General features: G+C 31.8%; 1 protein-coding gene across 5 annotated transcripts in view; it reads right to left on the bottom strand.

The window, feature by feature from the left end:
- LOC139847084 (chaperone protein dnaJ 11, chloroplastic-like) overlaps positions 1-13,763 on the bottom strand; it is a 61,229-nt gene extending 47,466 nt beyond the window's left edge. For 3 of the 5 annotated variants that reach the window (XM_071836687.1, XM_071836689.1, XM_071836688.1), the window contains exon 1: positions 13,213-13,763. In XM_071836687.1, the coding sequence (XP_071692788.1) occupies positions 13,213-13,709 (497 nt within the window). In that variant the 5' untranslated portion in view covers positions 13,710-13,763. Of the gene's footprint in view, positions 1-12,488; positions 12,709-12,805; positions 12,966-13,212 lie in introns of those variants that run through there. The other 2 variants (XM_071836690.1, XM_071836686.1) reach the window with 2 other exon arrangements.
- Between the last annotated feature and the right edge of the window lie 3,494 nt (positions 13,764-17,257).

The raw sequence follows: 17,257 nt of genomic DNA, 5'->3' as shown, positions 1-17,257 counted from the left end.
CTGCTCACAACTAATTCTTATTGAGTGAATATCTTTAGTCATCTTTTCCATTCGTCTCTCGACAGCATCTATCTTTGCGGAAATGGAATCTAAGTCATGGCTAGAATCGGCTCTAGCTGCTTTAGATGATCTAACGATATCTTTTTCTTGGTGCCACTCATGTGAGTGGGAAGCAGTGTTATCAATAATTTTGTAAGCATCAGTTTCGGTTTTCTTCATAATAGAACCACCAGCTGCTATATCTATGTCTTTCCTTGTAGTGATGTCGCATCCTTGGTAGAATATTTGTACTATTTGACAGGTGTCTAAACCATGTTACGGACATCCTCTTAACAACTTTCCAAATCTTGTCCCCGCCTCATATAGAGTTTCATTTGGTTTCTGTGTGAACGTAACAATTTCTCCTTGAAGTCTTACGGCTTTAGATGCAGGAAAGAATTGTTTAAGAAATTTTTCAACTAAAACATCCCATGTATCAATCGCCCCTTCAGGTAACGATTCCAACCAATCTTTGGCTTCTCCCTTTAAAGTCCAGGGAAATAACATGAGATATATCTGTTCATCCTCAACTTCTCGGATTTTAAATAGTGTACAGATCCTGTTAAAGGTACGTAGATGTTCATTTGGATCTTCCTTCGGCGCACCACTTAATTGGCATTGATTAGTCACCATGTGTAGAATTTGTCCTTTGATTTCATAATCTGGCGCATTAATGTCTGGATGAGTAATTGCGTTACCTTGGCCAGTGCGTTTAGCTCTCATTCGGTCTTCCATACTTAAATGTTCCAGATTCTCCATAATTGAATTTGTTGAATCGGAATCACTAGAGGATTCTGATTTAATGGTTCGTTCCTCAACAATCTCTGTTTGAATGATTGGTGGTTCCGGAGGAAAATTTAATGGTTCAGGATCTACGAATCGTTCCTGAATATTCTCCGGATTCTCAATTGTGAGGTCGGGTTCAAAAAATGGATTATCGGAAATTTGAACTGGAGTACTTGGTCGACTGGATGACGATTCTAAAGAAAAATCAACGGTGGTAATATTTGCTAAATGTCTTGATCTAGTTACAGGTGGTGAACGTACAAAAGGTGGTGAACGTCTTGCTCGGTGCATTCACTGAATATCCTATTAGTTTTTAAAAGGAAAGAAAAATTATAATAAGTTATCCAATCAATAGACTTTTCTGATTTTGCCCACGTTTCGAATAGCCAAAAGATGCAGCAGAGGGGCAGGATTCTTTTGGTCTCAATATAATTAAGGACTGTTTGGCTCCAATAACCCGGTCCACGTACAAATCCAACTATTACTACGAACCAGAAAATTTTGATGTCTATTAATTTAACCACTTAAAATAAATTTTCGTAATTTTAAGAAATTTAGATAAGAAGTAGAATAAAAATCTATGTCCTAAAACTAGAATAGCGAGAAATAAGAAAGAAAAAGAGTTCGTCGGAAAAAGGTCGAAAAAGAAAAATAGTTGAAAAATAAAAGGTGACGGAAAAATAAAAGAAACTTATAAAACTTAAAAACACTTGACTAACCTAACCTTATTACTACAACTAACTTAAAATTATAATCGCAAATTGAGATTACTAATTGGAATGATAATTGATACATAGGAAAAAGTCGTCTAAAAATATTAAAGCTTACAGGAAAAACTAAATCCCAAATGGAAATAACTTAAAAATAAACTAAAACTTAAAAAGGCATCGCAAAATTCTAAAGTACCTAAATCTTAGTCTAAAGAAAAAGCACTTAAGGAATTCTACGGCAAAGCCTAAAAATCTAGAAGTAAAAATAACTATGGCAAAAACTAAGTTTAAAACTAAATATGAGCTAAATATTACGCTAAAACGATTAAAAAGGGACAAAATATAAAAATATCCAAAAAGTTGTAAAAAGTACAATTTTTATAGAAATATTATTTTTATATTATTTATTTATTAAAACTATTAATTTTACATATAATAAAACTAATTAAAATTTAAAATACAATTTAATTAAAAAAAACTTAAACTAATTATAATAATTAAACTAATTAGGGTTTATTAATAATAATAATAATAAAATCCGTAATTAATGTGAAATTAAGGTTCTGTCACGTGTGTCAGAGTGTCTCCGCGAGTTGCGGTATTCCAAGCAGCAAACCCCGTGAGTCGCGGGGTTCCAAAATTCAACTCTGGTACAGTTTTGAAATTTGACTTTTTTTTATTTTTTTATTTTATATTTTCTGTTTTTATATTTTCTGTTTATATCAAAATATTTATATAATAAAAAGCTTATATTTTAAAAACTTAAATAAAAATAGAACTACTTTATAATTTTAAAAATATCTTAAAAATAGATTTATATATATTAAATTTTTTTTTTCGGTTTTTTTTATGTTTTATGTATGTTTTAAATAAAAACAAAATACTTAAATAAAACTTATATAAAAATAAAGAAACTTTATAAAACTTAAATATTTAACAAAATCTTAAAAATACTTATATTTTTGTTTTTCTTTTTATATTTTCGAATATTTAAAACGTATTTTTATAAAAACGAATTTTAATAAAAGTAAACTAAAAATCTTTTTTTTTAATTAGCGTTGCGCTTCCGGCTTTTAAGCTAAATTGTCCCCTGCAGCGGCGCCAAAAATAACTTGATGTTTGCAGCGGGGTGTACGAAATACTATTAATTTTAGCAGGAAAATACTATTAAATACGATACAATTTTACACAAGATATTTATTTATTTATAGAATGGATATACTTAAACCTTGCTACAACACTTATAGGCAGTGTACCTAATCGTACAGTAGTGTAGTTTTTAGTAAGTCCGGTTCGTTCCACAGGGAAAATCTTTAAACAAAGCTTAACGCTATATTAGTTTACTTTTATAAAAATACAAATATATATATAAGTAATATTATTATTATAAAGGGGGGTTTTTACCGTTTAATGACCGGTTTGTCGATTTTAAAACTTTAGTCGCAGTTAAAATCAAATGTAAAATATTAAAAATAAATACAAGACTTAAATTAAAACGTAAAGTAAATAACGATAATGAAATTGCGAATAATAAAAGTGCGATAAAATAAACTTGCGATAATTAAAAAGTACGATAATTAAAAGTGCAATTAAATACAATAACAATAAATAAAATGCGATAATTAGAAGTGCAATTAAATATAAAATAAAGGAAATTAAATATGAAATAAAAGAATTATGCTTATTTAAACTTCCGTAATCATGATGTTTGACGTGTTGATTTTAGTTTTATGCCCATGGGTTAATTGTCCTTTGTCCTGGATTATTTAATATGTCCGTCTAGTTTTTGTCCATAACAGTCCATCAGTCATAAATATAAAGTGCGAGTGTCCTCGTCAAATTATCCTTATACCCGAAGTTAAATATTCCAACTGATTGGGGACTTAAACTGTAACAAGATTTTAATACTTTGTTTAATAATTACACCAGGATGTCGACTGAGTGTAACCCAAGGTTTTAATATTTTGTTATCAATTATACCAAGTGTCCTTGTACATAATTTCACCCCTGTTTTAATTATTCTAGTGGCTATTAATCCATTCCCGTGTCCGGTTAAATGAACGATTATTCGTACATATAAATACCCCGCCCATCGTGTTCGATCGAGTGTATATGGTAATTTATAGGGACGCCCAATTGTAAATCTTTATATTAACATTAACAAACTATCATTTAGTTAAACAAATATAAAGCCCATTAATAGCCCATAATCTAATTTCCACAAGTGTCGTTCTTTTGTCCAAACCCCAATTATGGTACAAAGCCCAATTACCCAATTTTAGTAATTAGCCCAACATCATGATTACTTCGGATTAAATAAGCATAATAATAACTTAGCTACGAGACATTAATATAAAAAGGTTGAACATAACTTACAATGATTAAAAATAGCGTAGCGTTACACGGACAGAATTTCGACTTACACCCTTACAACATTTGCTAACATACCTTTATTATTAGGATTAAAATTAAAATTAAAATTAAAATTAAAATATAAATATAAATATATACGTTTAGATAGATGGATGGATATATTGGATGTGAAAAATGTTCAGAATTCGGTTGGCTTTATAGGGAATTGAGTTCAGGGATACTCCGCGACTCGCGGCATTTTTTGACTTCAAACTCCGCGAGTCGCGGAGTTTGAAAATACAGCTCACTCCAAATTGGATCTTAGTCTGCCGACGGTTTTAAATATTAATATAATATATATATAATTTTTAAGAATTATTTATATATTATATTATATTCATGTGCATAGTTGACTTGTAATTTTTAGTCCGTTGCGTCGAGCGTTGAGAGTTGACTCTGGTCTCGGTTCCGGATTTTCGAACGTCCTTGCGTACAATTTTATATTTTGTACTTTTCGTTTTGAATCTTGTACTCTTGTAATTTCGAGACGTTTCTTATCAATAATTGGAACTTCTTTGATTGTATTTTGTACTTTTGAGCTTTTTGGTCGTTTGCGTCTTCAATTCGTCGAATCTGTCTTTTGTCTTCACCTTTTATTATTTAAACGAATATCACTTTTAAATAGAACAATTGCAACTAAAAGCTTGTCTTTCTTGAGGAATAATGCTATGAAATATATGTTCGTTTTTAGCATTATCAGTGGGATGTGGAAGTTTAGCAATTACATCTACTTTAGCTCTATCCACTTCAATTCCTTCTTTTGAAATTTTATGTCCAAGAACAATGCCTTCTTTAACCATGAAATGACATTTCTCCCAATTAAGTACTAGATTTGACTGTTCGCATCTAATTAGCATTCGTTCCAGATTAGCTAGACATGATTCAAATGTATCACCGAAGACTGAAAAGTCATCCATGAAAACTTCCATGCATTCTTCTATCATGTCGTGAAAAATCGCCATCATACACCTTTGAAAGGTTGCAGGGGCGTTACAAAGTTCAAATGGCATGCGTTTGTAAGCAAAAGTACCATAAGGGCACGTGAATGTGGTTTTCTCTTGGTCTTCGGGTGCTATTGGAATTTGAAAATATCCGGAAAATCCATCTAGAAAACAATAGTAACTATTTCCGGCTAATCTTTCCAACATTTGATCAATGAAAGGTAAGAGAAAGTGATCTTTTCTGGTGGCGTCATTTAATTTTCTATAATCAATACACACACGCCATCCTGTTACAGTCCTAGTAGGAATAAGCTCATTTTTCTCATTTGTAATGACAGTCATGCCACCCTTCTTAGGCACGCATTGAACTGGGCTTACCCATGGACTATCAGAGATTGGATATATCAAACCTGCATCTAGTAGTTTAATAATCTCTTTCTTAACTACATCTTGCATATTAGGATTTAGTCTTCGTTGGCGTTGCACATACGTTTTATGACCTTCTTCCATAAGGATTTTATGTGTGCAATACGAAGGACTTATTCCTTTAATATCATGAATCTTCCATGCAATGGCTGGTTTATGAGCTTTCAACACAGAAATGAGTTGTGATTTCTCATTTTCAGTAAGAGAAGACGATATTATTACAGGTAATTCAGATTCACCATGTAAATAAGCGTATTCCAAATGGTTTGGAAGTGGCTTTAACTCTAATTTCGGAGGTTCTTCTATCGATGATTTGTATCGATATCTGTCTTCTTCTTTTAGCATTTGGATTTCTTCTGTTGTTGGTTCATATCCATTAGCTATAAGTGTAGCTAACATTTTAACTTCATCAATTGGTTCATTACCTTCTCCTAAAGAACATTATCCTGTTCCTTTTAATTCTGGAAATTCTTCTAATAATTCTGCATGTGCATCTATAGTTTGAATATAATAACATGTATCATCTGCAGATTGCGGTTGTTGCATTGCTCTATCAACTGAAAAGGTAACACTCTCGTCCTCTATACTTAGGGTCAGTTTCTTACCGAACACGTCTATCATTGCCTTAGCCGTGTTTAAGAATGGTCTTCCTAATATGAGAGGAACTTGAGAATCTCCTTCCATGTTCAGAACAACAAAATCTACTGGAAATATTAAAGTACCAACTTTAACTAGCATGTTTTTCATTATCCCTCTAGGATATTTTATTGATCGATCGGCTAGTTGTATGCTTATTCTGGTTGGTTTCAATTCTCCAAGGTCTAGTTTAGCGTATAGTGAATATGGCATTAGATTTATACTAGCACCTAAGTCTGCCAATGCTTCTATTGAACTAAGACTACCCAGAAAACATGGAATTGTGAAACTTCCTGGATCAGATAGTTTTTCTGGTATCTTATTCAACAGCACAGTTGAACAATTAGCATTCATAGTAACAGCCGAGAGTTCTTCCATTTTCTTTCTATTCGTGATCAGATCTTTCAAGAATTTAGCGTATCTAGGCATTCCTGAAATCACATCAATGAAAGGAAGATTTACATTTATCTGTTTAAACATATCCAAGAATTTGGATTGCTCGGCTTCAAGTTTCTCTTTCTTCATTTTACTCGGGTAAGGAAGTGGTGCTTGGTATGGTTTAACATAAGGTTTATCCTTAGCTGTGTTATCTTCATTAACCTTTTCAACTACTGGTTCTTTTTACTTATCTTGATCAGGTTGTGGTTCTTGTGGAGTAGGAATAGCTTCATCAGAAGTTACAGGTATTTCAGGTGGTTTAAGTGTTGTACCACTTCTTGTGGTAATAGCTATAGCTGTTTCATTTCGGGGGTTAGCATTTGTATCACTAGGTAAACTTCCCGGTTTTCTTTCACCTATTAACCTTGCTAGGTTACTTACTTCTTGTTCCAAGTTTTGAATAGAAGCTTGTTGATTTCTAAATGCTTGAGCATTTTGTTCATTAGTTTGTTTCTGAGATGTGAAAAACTGCATTTGAGTTTCAACTAGCTTCGTCATCATATCTTCTAAATTCGGCTTTTTATCATCGGTTTGTTGTGGTGGTTTGTTTTGAAAATTAGGTCTTTGCTGATTGTAATTATTATTGGATAATTGTTGATTGCTAGGACCTTGTTGGTTGTTGTATGGAATATTTCTGTTATAATTCTGGTTTTGATTGTAAATCGGTCTTGGCGGTTGATAATTATTCTGATAATTATTTCCAGGCCTTTGGTTTAGGTATGAAATATTCTCTCTTTGTTCCATTGTTAATTCAATACTGAGAGAATCTTTTGTCAAATGTGGTCCTCCACACTGCTCACAACTAATTTGTATTGAGTGAATATCTTTAGTCATCTTTTCCATTCGTCTCTCGACAGCATCTATCTTTGCGGAAATGGAATCTAAGTCATGGCTAGAATCGGCTCTAGCTGCTTTAGATGATCTAACGATATCTTTTTCTTGGTGCCACTCATGTGAGTGGGAAGCAATGTTATCAATAATTTTGTAAGCATCAGTTTCGGTTTTCTTCATAATAGAACCACCAGCTGCTATATCTATGTCTTTCCTTGTAGTGATGTCGCATCCTTGGTAGATTATTTGTACTATTTGACAGGTGTCTAAACCATGTTGCGGACATCCTCTTAATAACTTTCCAAATCTTGTCCACGCCTCATATAGAGTTTCATTTGGCTTCTGTGTAAACGTAACAATTTCTGCTTGAAGTCTTACGGCTTTAGATGCCGGAAAGAATTGTTTAAGAAATTTTTCAACTAAAACATCCCATGTATCAATCGCCCCTTCAGGTAACGATTCCAACCAATCTTTGGCTTCTCCCTTTAAAGTCCAGGGAAATAACATGAGATATATCTGTTCATCCTCAACTTCTCTTATTTTAAATAGTGTGCAGATCCTATTAAAGGTACGTAGATGTTCATTTGGATCTTCCTTCGGCGCACCACTAAATTGGCATTGATTAGTCACCATGTGTAGAATTTGTCCTTTGATTTCATAATCTGGCGCATTAATGTCTGGATGAGTAATTGCGTGACCTTGGCCAGTGCGTTTAGCTCTCATTCGGTCTTCCATATTTAAAGGTTCCAGATTCTCCATAATTGAATTTGTTGAATCGGAATCACTAGAGGATTCTGATTTAATGGTTCGTTCCTCAACAATCTCTGTTTGAATGATTGGTGGTTCCGGAGGAAAATTTAGTGGTTCAGGATCTATGAATCGTCCCTGAATATTCTCCGGATTCTCAATTGTGAGGTCGGGTTCAAAAAATGGATTATCGGAAATTTGAACTGGAGTACTTGGTCGACTTGATGACGATTCTAAAGAAAAATCAACGACAGTAATATTTGCTAAATGTCTTGATCTAGTTACAGGTGGTGAACGTACAAAAGGTGGTGAACGTCTTGCTCGGTGCATTCACTGAATATCCTATTAGTTTTTAAAAGGAAAGAAAAATTATAATAAGTTATCCAATCAATAGACTTTTCTGATTTTGCCCACGTTTCGAATAGCCAAAAGATGCAGCAGAGGGGCAGGATTCGCTTGGTCTCAATATAATTGAGGACTGTTTGGCTCCAATAACCCGGTCCACGTACAAATCCAACTATTACTACGAACCAGAAAATTTTGATGTCTATCAATTTAACCACTTAAAATAAATTTTCGTAATTTTAAGAAATTTTGATAAGAAGTAGAATAAAAATCTATGTCCTAAAACAAGAATAGCGAGAAATAAGAAAGAAAAAGAGTTTGTCGAAAGAGGTCGAAAAAGAAAAATGGTTGAAAAATAAAAGGTGACGGAAAAATAAAAGAAACTTATAAAACTTAAAAACACTTGACTAACCTAACCTTATTACCACAACTAACTTAAAATTATAATCGCAAATTGAGATTACTAATTGGAATGATAATTGATACATAGGTAAAAGGCGTCTAAAAATATTAAAGCTTACAAGTAAAACTATATCCCAAATGGCAATAACTTAAAAAGAAACTAAAAATTAAAAAGGCGTAGCAAAATTCTAAAGTACCTAAATCTTAGTCTAAAGAAAAAGCACTTAAGGGATTTTACGGCAAGGCCTAAAAATCTAGAAATAAAAATAGCTATGGCAAAAACTAAGTTTAAAACTAAATATGAGCTAAAAATACAAATATTACGCTAAAACTATTGAAAAGGAACAAAATATAAAAATATACAAAAAGTTGTAAAAAGTACAATTTTTATAAAATATTGTTTTTATATTATTTATTTAATAAAACTATTAATTTTAAACTTTAAATAACTAATTAAACATAAAAATACAAATTAAATATAAAAAATAAATTAAATTATAAAATATATAACCCTAATTAGGGTTTAAATATATTAATAATAATAATTATCCGTAATTAATGTAGTTGCAGAGTCAAACCTGGCGTGTCAGTTGGCTTCATGCGATCGCATGAGTCCTAAGTTACCCAGCCATGCGATCGCATGGGCTAGGGTTTCGGGCCAGTTACTGGGCTGCTACAGTACTGGACTCGAGTGTTTTTTTTTCTTTCTGATTTGTGTTTTATTTTTCTGTTTTATATATTTATATAATATATTTATATAAATTAAATAAAACTTATATTTTTATAAAATAAAGATAAAGAAACTTTTATAGAACTTAAATATTTAACAAACTCTTAAAAATATTTATATTTTTATTTTTCTCTTTATATTTTAGAATATTTAAAATGTATTTTTACAAAAGCGTATTTTTTTTATAAAAGTAAACTTAAAAATAAAAATCTTTTTTTTTTCTATAACGTTGCGCTTCCGGCTTTTAAGCTAGATTTGTTCCCCGGCAGCGGCGCCAAAAATAATTTGATGTTATGCGAGGTGTATATAAAATAGCTTTATATTTTAGCAGAAAATACTATTAAATACGATACAATTTTACACAAGATATTTATTTATTTAGAGAATGGATATACTTAAACCTTGCTACAACACTTATAGGCAGTGTACCTAATCGTACAGTAGTATAGTTTTTAGTAAGTCCGGTTCGTTCCACAGGGAAAATCTTTAAACAAAGCTTAACGCTATATTAGTTTATTTTTATAAAAATACAAATATATATATAAGTAATATTATTATTATAAAGGGGGGTTTTTACCGTTTAATGACCGGTTTGTCGATTTTAAAACTTTAGTCGCAGTTAAAACCAAATGTAAAATAATAAATAAATACAAGACTTAATTTAAAGCGTAAAGTAAATAACGATAATGAAATTACGAATAATAAAAGTGTGATAAAATAAACTTGCGATAATTAAAAAGTACGATAATTAAAAGTGCAATTAAATACAATAACAATAAATAAAAATGCGATAATTAGAAGTGCAATTAAATATAAAATAAAGGAAATTAAATATGAAATAAAAGAATTATGCTTATTTAAACTTCCGTAACCATGATGTTTGACGTGTTGATTTTAGTTTTATGCCCATGGGTTAATTGTCCTTTGTCCTGGATTATTTAATATGTCCGTCTGGTTTTTGTCCATAACAGTCCATCAGTCATAAATATAAAGTGCGAGTGTCCTCGTCAAATTATCCTTATACCCGAAGTTAAATATTCCAACTAATTGGGGACTTAAACTGTAACAAGATTTTAATACTTTGTTTAATAATTACACTAGGATGTCGACTGAGTGTAACCCAAAGTTTTAATATTTTGTGATCAATTATACCAAGTGTCCTTGTACATAATTTCACCCCTGTTTTAATTATTCTAGTGGCTATTAATCCATTCCCGTGTCCGGTTAAATGAACGATTATTCGTACATATAAATACCCCGCACATCGTGTCCGATCGAGTGTATATGGTAATTTATAGGGACGCCCAATTGTAAATCTTTATATTAACATTAACAAACTATCATTTAGTTAAACAAATATAAAGCCCATTAATAGCCCATAGTCTAATTTCCACAAGTGTCGTTCTTTTGTCCAAACCCCAATTATGGTACAAAGCCCAATTACCCAATTTTAGTAATTAGCCCAACATCATGATTACTTCGGATTAAATAAGCATAATAATAACTTAGCTACGAGATATTAAATTAAAAAGGTTGAACATAACTTACAATGATTAAAAATAGCGTAGCGTTACACGGACAGAATTTCGACTTACACCCTTACAACATTTGCTAACATACCCTTATTATTAGAATTATAATTAAAATTAAAATTAAAATATTAAATTATAAATATAAATATTACGTATATAGATAGAGAGATTGATGGATATATATTTTTGCGTTCACCAAACTGCGAATTTATAGGAGATGTGGCCTGACTTTTCATGCCATGCGATCGCATGGACTTTCTTCTTCCTGGCCATGCGATCGCATGGCCAGCTGGGAGAGCTCACATGTTGCTTGTTTCCTTGTGCCGACGTTTTATAAATATAATATAATATATATATTAATTTTAAGAATTAATTATATATTATATTATATTCATATGCATAGTTGACTTGTAATTTTTAGTCCGTTGCGTCGAGCGTTGAGAGTTGACTCTGGTCCCGATTCCGGATTTTCGAACGTCCTTGCGTATAATTTAATATCTTGTACTTTGCGTTTTGAATCTTGTACTTTTGTAATTTCGAGACGTTTCTTATCAATAATTGGAACCTCTTTGATTGTCTTTTGTACTTTTGAGCTTTTTGGTCGTTTGCGTCTTCAATTCGTCGAATCTGTCTTTTGTCTTCACCTTTTATTATTTAAACGAATATCACTTTTAAATAGAACAATTGCAACTAAAAGCTTGTCTTTCTTGAGGAATAATGCTATGAAATATATGTTCATTTTTAGCATTATCAGTTATCCAAAACTACATCCAATCCAGCTGATATGGCCTCAGATCCGGCCTCAAGTGAAATGACCAAAATGCCCCTCATTTAATTCAAATTGAAAAAAGACAGAAATTTGTCGCAGGCATGGTGCGCGGCGCGCACCCTTAACCCTGCGTGGCGTGCACAAGGGTCTGCACAGACTGTCTGCTTTTAAATTTATACCACGCTTCACCCACCCTACGTACATCATTTTAACTCTATGTACCATAAATATTTGAGTGTTACATATAACTTTCAACATATATTATGTAATACAAACAAAGGTATTTAAAGTTAAAGTTTTGCAAAAAGAACTTAAAAAAATCAAAGTGGGGCAGTAATTATGTGACGAATAGAGTATATTAAGAGAAAACGTCAATTGATAAGAGATATCGTGAAAAACTCAATTGGTGCCTTCTGTTTACTCTAGTTGATATGATGGAGAACATGGAGGAAGTCATTGTCGATGATGAAGAATATTCATTCTCTTACTCGGATTCTTAGAAGATTTTGAGTCGACAATTTATATAGATTAGCGATCGACTGTTTGGAGGTTTTAAGTAGTGAAATATGACTTTGTGGCCTTCGTTCGTGTGCTCTTTTGTAGTTTTGATGACGTGTTTTCGGCAGTTTTCAATGTTGTACAATATTTTTTTTTTGTAGTAATCTTTGAGTCCGCTATATCGTGAGTTCGTGTTTTCTTAAGGTCATTTTAGTAAAGGTCACCTTTTTTTTCATTTTACTATACTAGCTTCTATTGCTAGTCTCTTATAATATTTTCATATATAACTTGTTCCTTTTAACTAAATTACATCACAATCAATTATTTTTAAAATACGGAGCAGTTGATAGTTTTTATTAAAGCACCAGTTGTCGTCCTTTTAATATCTACGTTTTAAAAAATGAACACCGTTATTGACGATCCAGCAACACCCTCAAAGCCGATTTCAGTATCCATTTTCCAAAGTCTGAAAATATACATTGTAATTCAAGGACTTTTTTTAACTTTTATCAATTCTATTTTTTTTATCGGTCCACTAGATCAATTTCAAAGTGCTTATTCGACTTTAGACTTTAAATACATACCGAAATAGATTATCACGACATCTCGTGCTATTAGTAATAACCAAGAGTGTTCAATACCATAGAGTACTTATATTTTCAAAGAATTATAAATAACAAACACAGGCACAACTTTTTTACTTCCAGTTTTTCCGTTATATACCTAGGAAGCAAATGGAGAACAAAATTAAAAAAAGACATCTATCTATCTATATATATATATATATATATATATATATATATATATATATATATATATATATATATATATATATATATATATATATATATATATAATTACGGAGTAATATATTTATATTATACAATAATAATCTTATAATTAGTACACTCTAAATGTTAATTGTAACTGTAAGTAGTACTATAATAAGGATTAATTATATTACAATTACCAGCACTGATCAGTCTCCCAATTCCGACCACTATAACCACTAAATCCGTTATACGAATTCATCTGTCTACCACCACCACCACTAGAAAACGATCGAGATCGATTTAACCTCCGATCATAATCAGCGCGTTTATCGGGATCTGATAACGTAGAGTAAGCATCATGGATCTTAATAAACTCTTCTCCAGAACTACAATTCTTCACGTCAGGATGCGATATTCTCGCGAGCTGTCTATACGCGGTTTTAATCTCAAGTTCAGTTGCTACGGTTGATATGCCGAGGACTTCGTAAAGCGAAGGAGGTGAAATGATTGACGGAGCGAAGTACGCGGTTTCTGCGGTGGCGTACGCGGTGGCGGAAAGTGGTGGTGGAGTACGTGGTGATCGGATACTTGGGGATGGTGGAGACGGTAGAGTGCCGTGGGAGAGGTAGTGGAGTGGCGGCGGCGGCGGTGGTGATCGGAGACGGAGAGAATTAGTAGTAGATACAGAAAACATGATAATGATAATGATGATACTGGATTGTATGTGGTGGTTTGGATTGGATTGTGTACTCGATATATATAGAAAGATATAGTTGAAAATATGCATAAGGAGACAATGTTATTTTAAATTATTTTAGTTATCTTCAATTATTTAACTTTATTATTAGTTATTTTGTACTCTTTCTAAGCTTCTAAGAGTTCTTCTAACGTTGATATTATAGTATTATTTGTGTAAGTATATATGTGTGTATATGTATATATATCATAATGATGATGATGTGACTACTCCTCATCTACTGTTAGTCTCACTGTTTTTGGTCGTCTGATTAAATGAAACGACATCTCAAACATGTATTACTCAGCATTATCATCTAATCTACTAATCTATTTGTATTCTATCCCAGAACTAATCTAAATTAACCACGGTCGTCATCTTCATCTCTCCATCCACCACCATCTTCATCTCTTCATCACTCGATCCTCATTGCTCCATCTATCGTCAGCTTCTTCGTGACAATTTACAGCTGATTAAGTCGTGACATTCGAGATCCACAACCATATCTCAAACTGGCAATCTAGACACCATCCATGACCGTAAGTAGCGGTGAGACTCGTGAAAGTCATACGTTATCCGTTGTGATTATAGTTCATTATATACTTATATAATTTTTATGTGTTTTAATGCTTTCAAATGTGTGTATAGGAATACAACACGATATGTTATATTATAAATATATAATATTTAGTTTGAATAATAATAATTTTTATATTATTATATAATATAAATGGTGTAATGATACATACATTATATAGTTCATATTAGGGGTGTTCAGTATTTGGTTTGAAACCGTGGAACCCGAAAATCAAACCGAAACCAAACCGAAAAAAACCCAAACCGAAATTGAAAAACGGTTTTCGGATCATGTAATGACCCGGACTTTTTCGATCAATTTATACTTATAAGATTAATATTTACATAAATTAAACCTTACCAACATGATAAGCAATCTAAATTGTTGAGATTTATGTTTTTGAAAAGAGTTTTACACAACGTTTGACCGTCCAATTTGACCGATGATATCACGAACTATATAACATACGATAATTATACGTTTATGTATATATATGTATTTATATATATTTAACATGATCTAAGGATGTTTAACATCTCATTGGGTACTAATAACAATGAGTTATAAGTATATTTTGAAACTACTAACTTAAGTTTTCAAAACGATAACTATACGTAACGTTCTTCGACATAAATACTTATAACCTATAATACTTATACATGCATCGTATAGATATGTATTTTATCACTTTTAAAGGGCTTACATACATAAAACAATATAAGTATATTTACAAAAGATAGCTATATTTGAATCCTCGTTCCGTTTTCTCAAAGATTTCTACACGTATATCTAGGGTATATGTACCCGTATCATACGCAGCTTCTAGATGTATTTACTATTGGTATATACCAATAAAAATCTGCTCCTTAGCAGCCTTAAATGATTAAGAAACATGTAGAACCAACCATTTGTCAAGTAGCATGAATTATTTAGCAAGAAAACAAAGTTAGGTATCTTTTTTTTCCTTTATAACCTAAAAACGTTTTTATGCATGCACACTATTTCTTCACCCCATTTTCTCATACTTACACTCCCATTTCTCTCTCAAAATACTCTTAACTTCATACTTGATCATCTCCAAGCATTTTCCCCATCATTTAGCTTCAAAAACAACCCTTAATCATCATAAGAAAAACCATACAAGAACACTTCAATAATCCTTTCAAGAATACAAGTTTACTTCCAACCTTTCAATCCCACTCCACCAATCTTTTATCCCAAGATTATTTATTATATTTTCCAGTAGCCTTGTCCAAGTAACTTGAGGTAGTAATCTTGTTCATAACCTTATTCGATTCATATATATATAGCTATCTTATTTTGTGGTATAAAAATTTAACAACAAGAACATAGTTTGAATGTTTTCAAACTTGTTTGCAAACTAAATAGATCCTTCTAACTTAACTTTTAAAATACTTCAAGACCTGTAATATAACTTAAATATATGCTAATTTAACAAGGTATAACTTGGTTTTTCAAAGAACACCTTAAAAACTGTTTTTACGACGTCGGAGTGCAACCGGGGGCTGTTTTGGGTTGGATAATTAAAAACCATCTTGAACTTTGAATTGGAGGTTTATATTCTGGAAAAATGATATTTCTTATGAATATGTTAACACATAAAAATTTCATGATTTAACTCAAAGTATAAGTATTTTTAGAAAAATAATCATTTAAGGTTGTTTACATGATGGAAAATGATTAACTTCATAAGTTTCACTAAAGTTTGACCTATGACCTGTGATTTCGAATACAAACTAAGGTATTTACAGTTCATAGTCTTAAAGAGGGACTCGATCCAAGGAAGTGGCAAGTTGAACCAACGAAAACGGAGTTGTAACGAAGAAACTATGACCAAAACGAGATCGGATATCTAAGACTAGTTTAGCTACGAAAATAATTGGAGAAAATTAAATAAATCACATCTTTTTAAAATAACATGATATTTTATATATATGTACTCATAATTTAATTTTATATGGTTCAGGATCACCCGTAAACAATACGAGAAGATTAATCATAAGATCCCATGATTGTACGCAACACGTCATTTGACAACACTGGTACTTTATGTACGCAACACGTCATTTGACAACACCGGTACCGTGGGTCAAGATTAATCTCGACCAATACATATACGATGGGGTTTTATTTATTTCGTTGGGGGTTTTATTTATTTCATTGCGGGTATATTAAACATCTAAAAATGAACCATTAAAATTGAATTACTAACAACGAACTGCTAACTACGGACTAAGGAATTATTCAAAGTATTAAAAGTATAACAAGTATATATATGTGACGTTTGTTTAAAAAGAAAAGGTATTGATATATTATATATGGATAGGTTCGTGATATCAACCGGAGACCAAGTCAAATTATATATATATATATCTTCAAGACGAAAGTGAGTATATAGTCCCACTTTTAAACTCTAAGTATTTCGGGATGAGAATACATGTATTTTATGTTTTACGTTATGGACACAAGTAACTGAAAAATATATTCTACGTTGAGTTGTACCACTGGCATACTTCCCTGTAGCTTGGTAACTGTTATTTACAGCGGTATTGTAAACGCGAATCCTGTTGATAGATCTATCGGGCCTGACAACCCCAACCGGACTGGACGACCAGTATTCAACGGTTGCACAGTACTTCGTTTTGTGACTACACTTGGTACGGTGTAGTAAGATTTCATAATAAAGGGAATATACGACGTGATTAAATGTTAAGTATGGTTACCAAGTGCTCAACCACTTAGAATATTTTTATTAAACTGTTTATATACGAAATCTTGTGGTATATATATATATTGCTGCCGGCACTAAACCTATATCTCACCAACTTTATGTTGACCTTTTAAAACATGTCTATTCTCAGGTGATTTCTAAAAGCTTCCGCTGCATTATGTTGAATTTGAGCAGGAT

This window comes from Rutidosis leptorrhynchoides, chromosome 5, assembly GCF_046630445.1.
Source record: "Rutidosis leptorrhynchoides isolate AG116_Rl617_1_P2 chromosome 5, CSIRO_AGI_Rlap_v1, whole genome shotgun sequence".
NCBI lineage: Eukaryota > Viridiplantae > Streptophyta > Magnoliopsida > Asterales > Asteraceae > Rutidosis > Rutidosis leptorrhynchoides.
The sequence above is the reverse complement of the archived record's forward strand: the minus strand, read 5'-3'. Positions and strand labels throughout refer to the sequence as shown.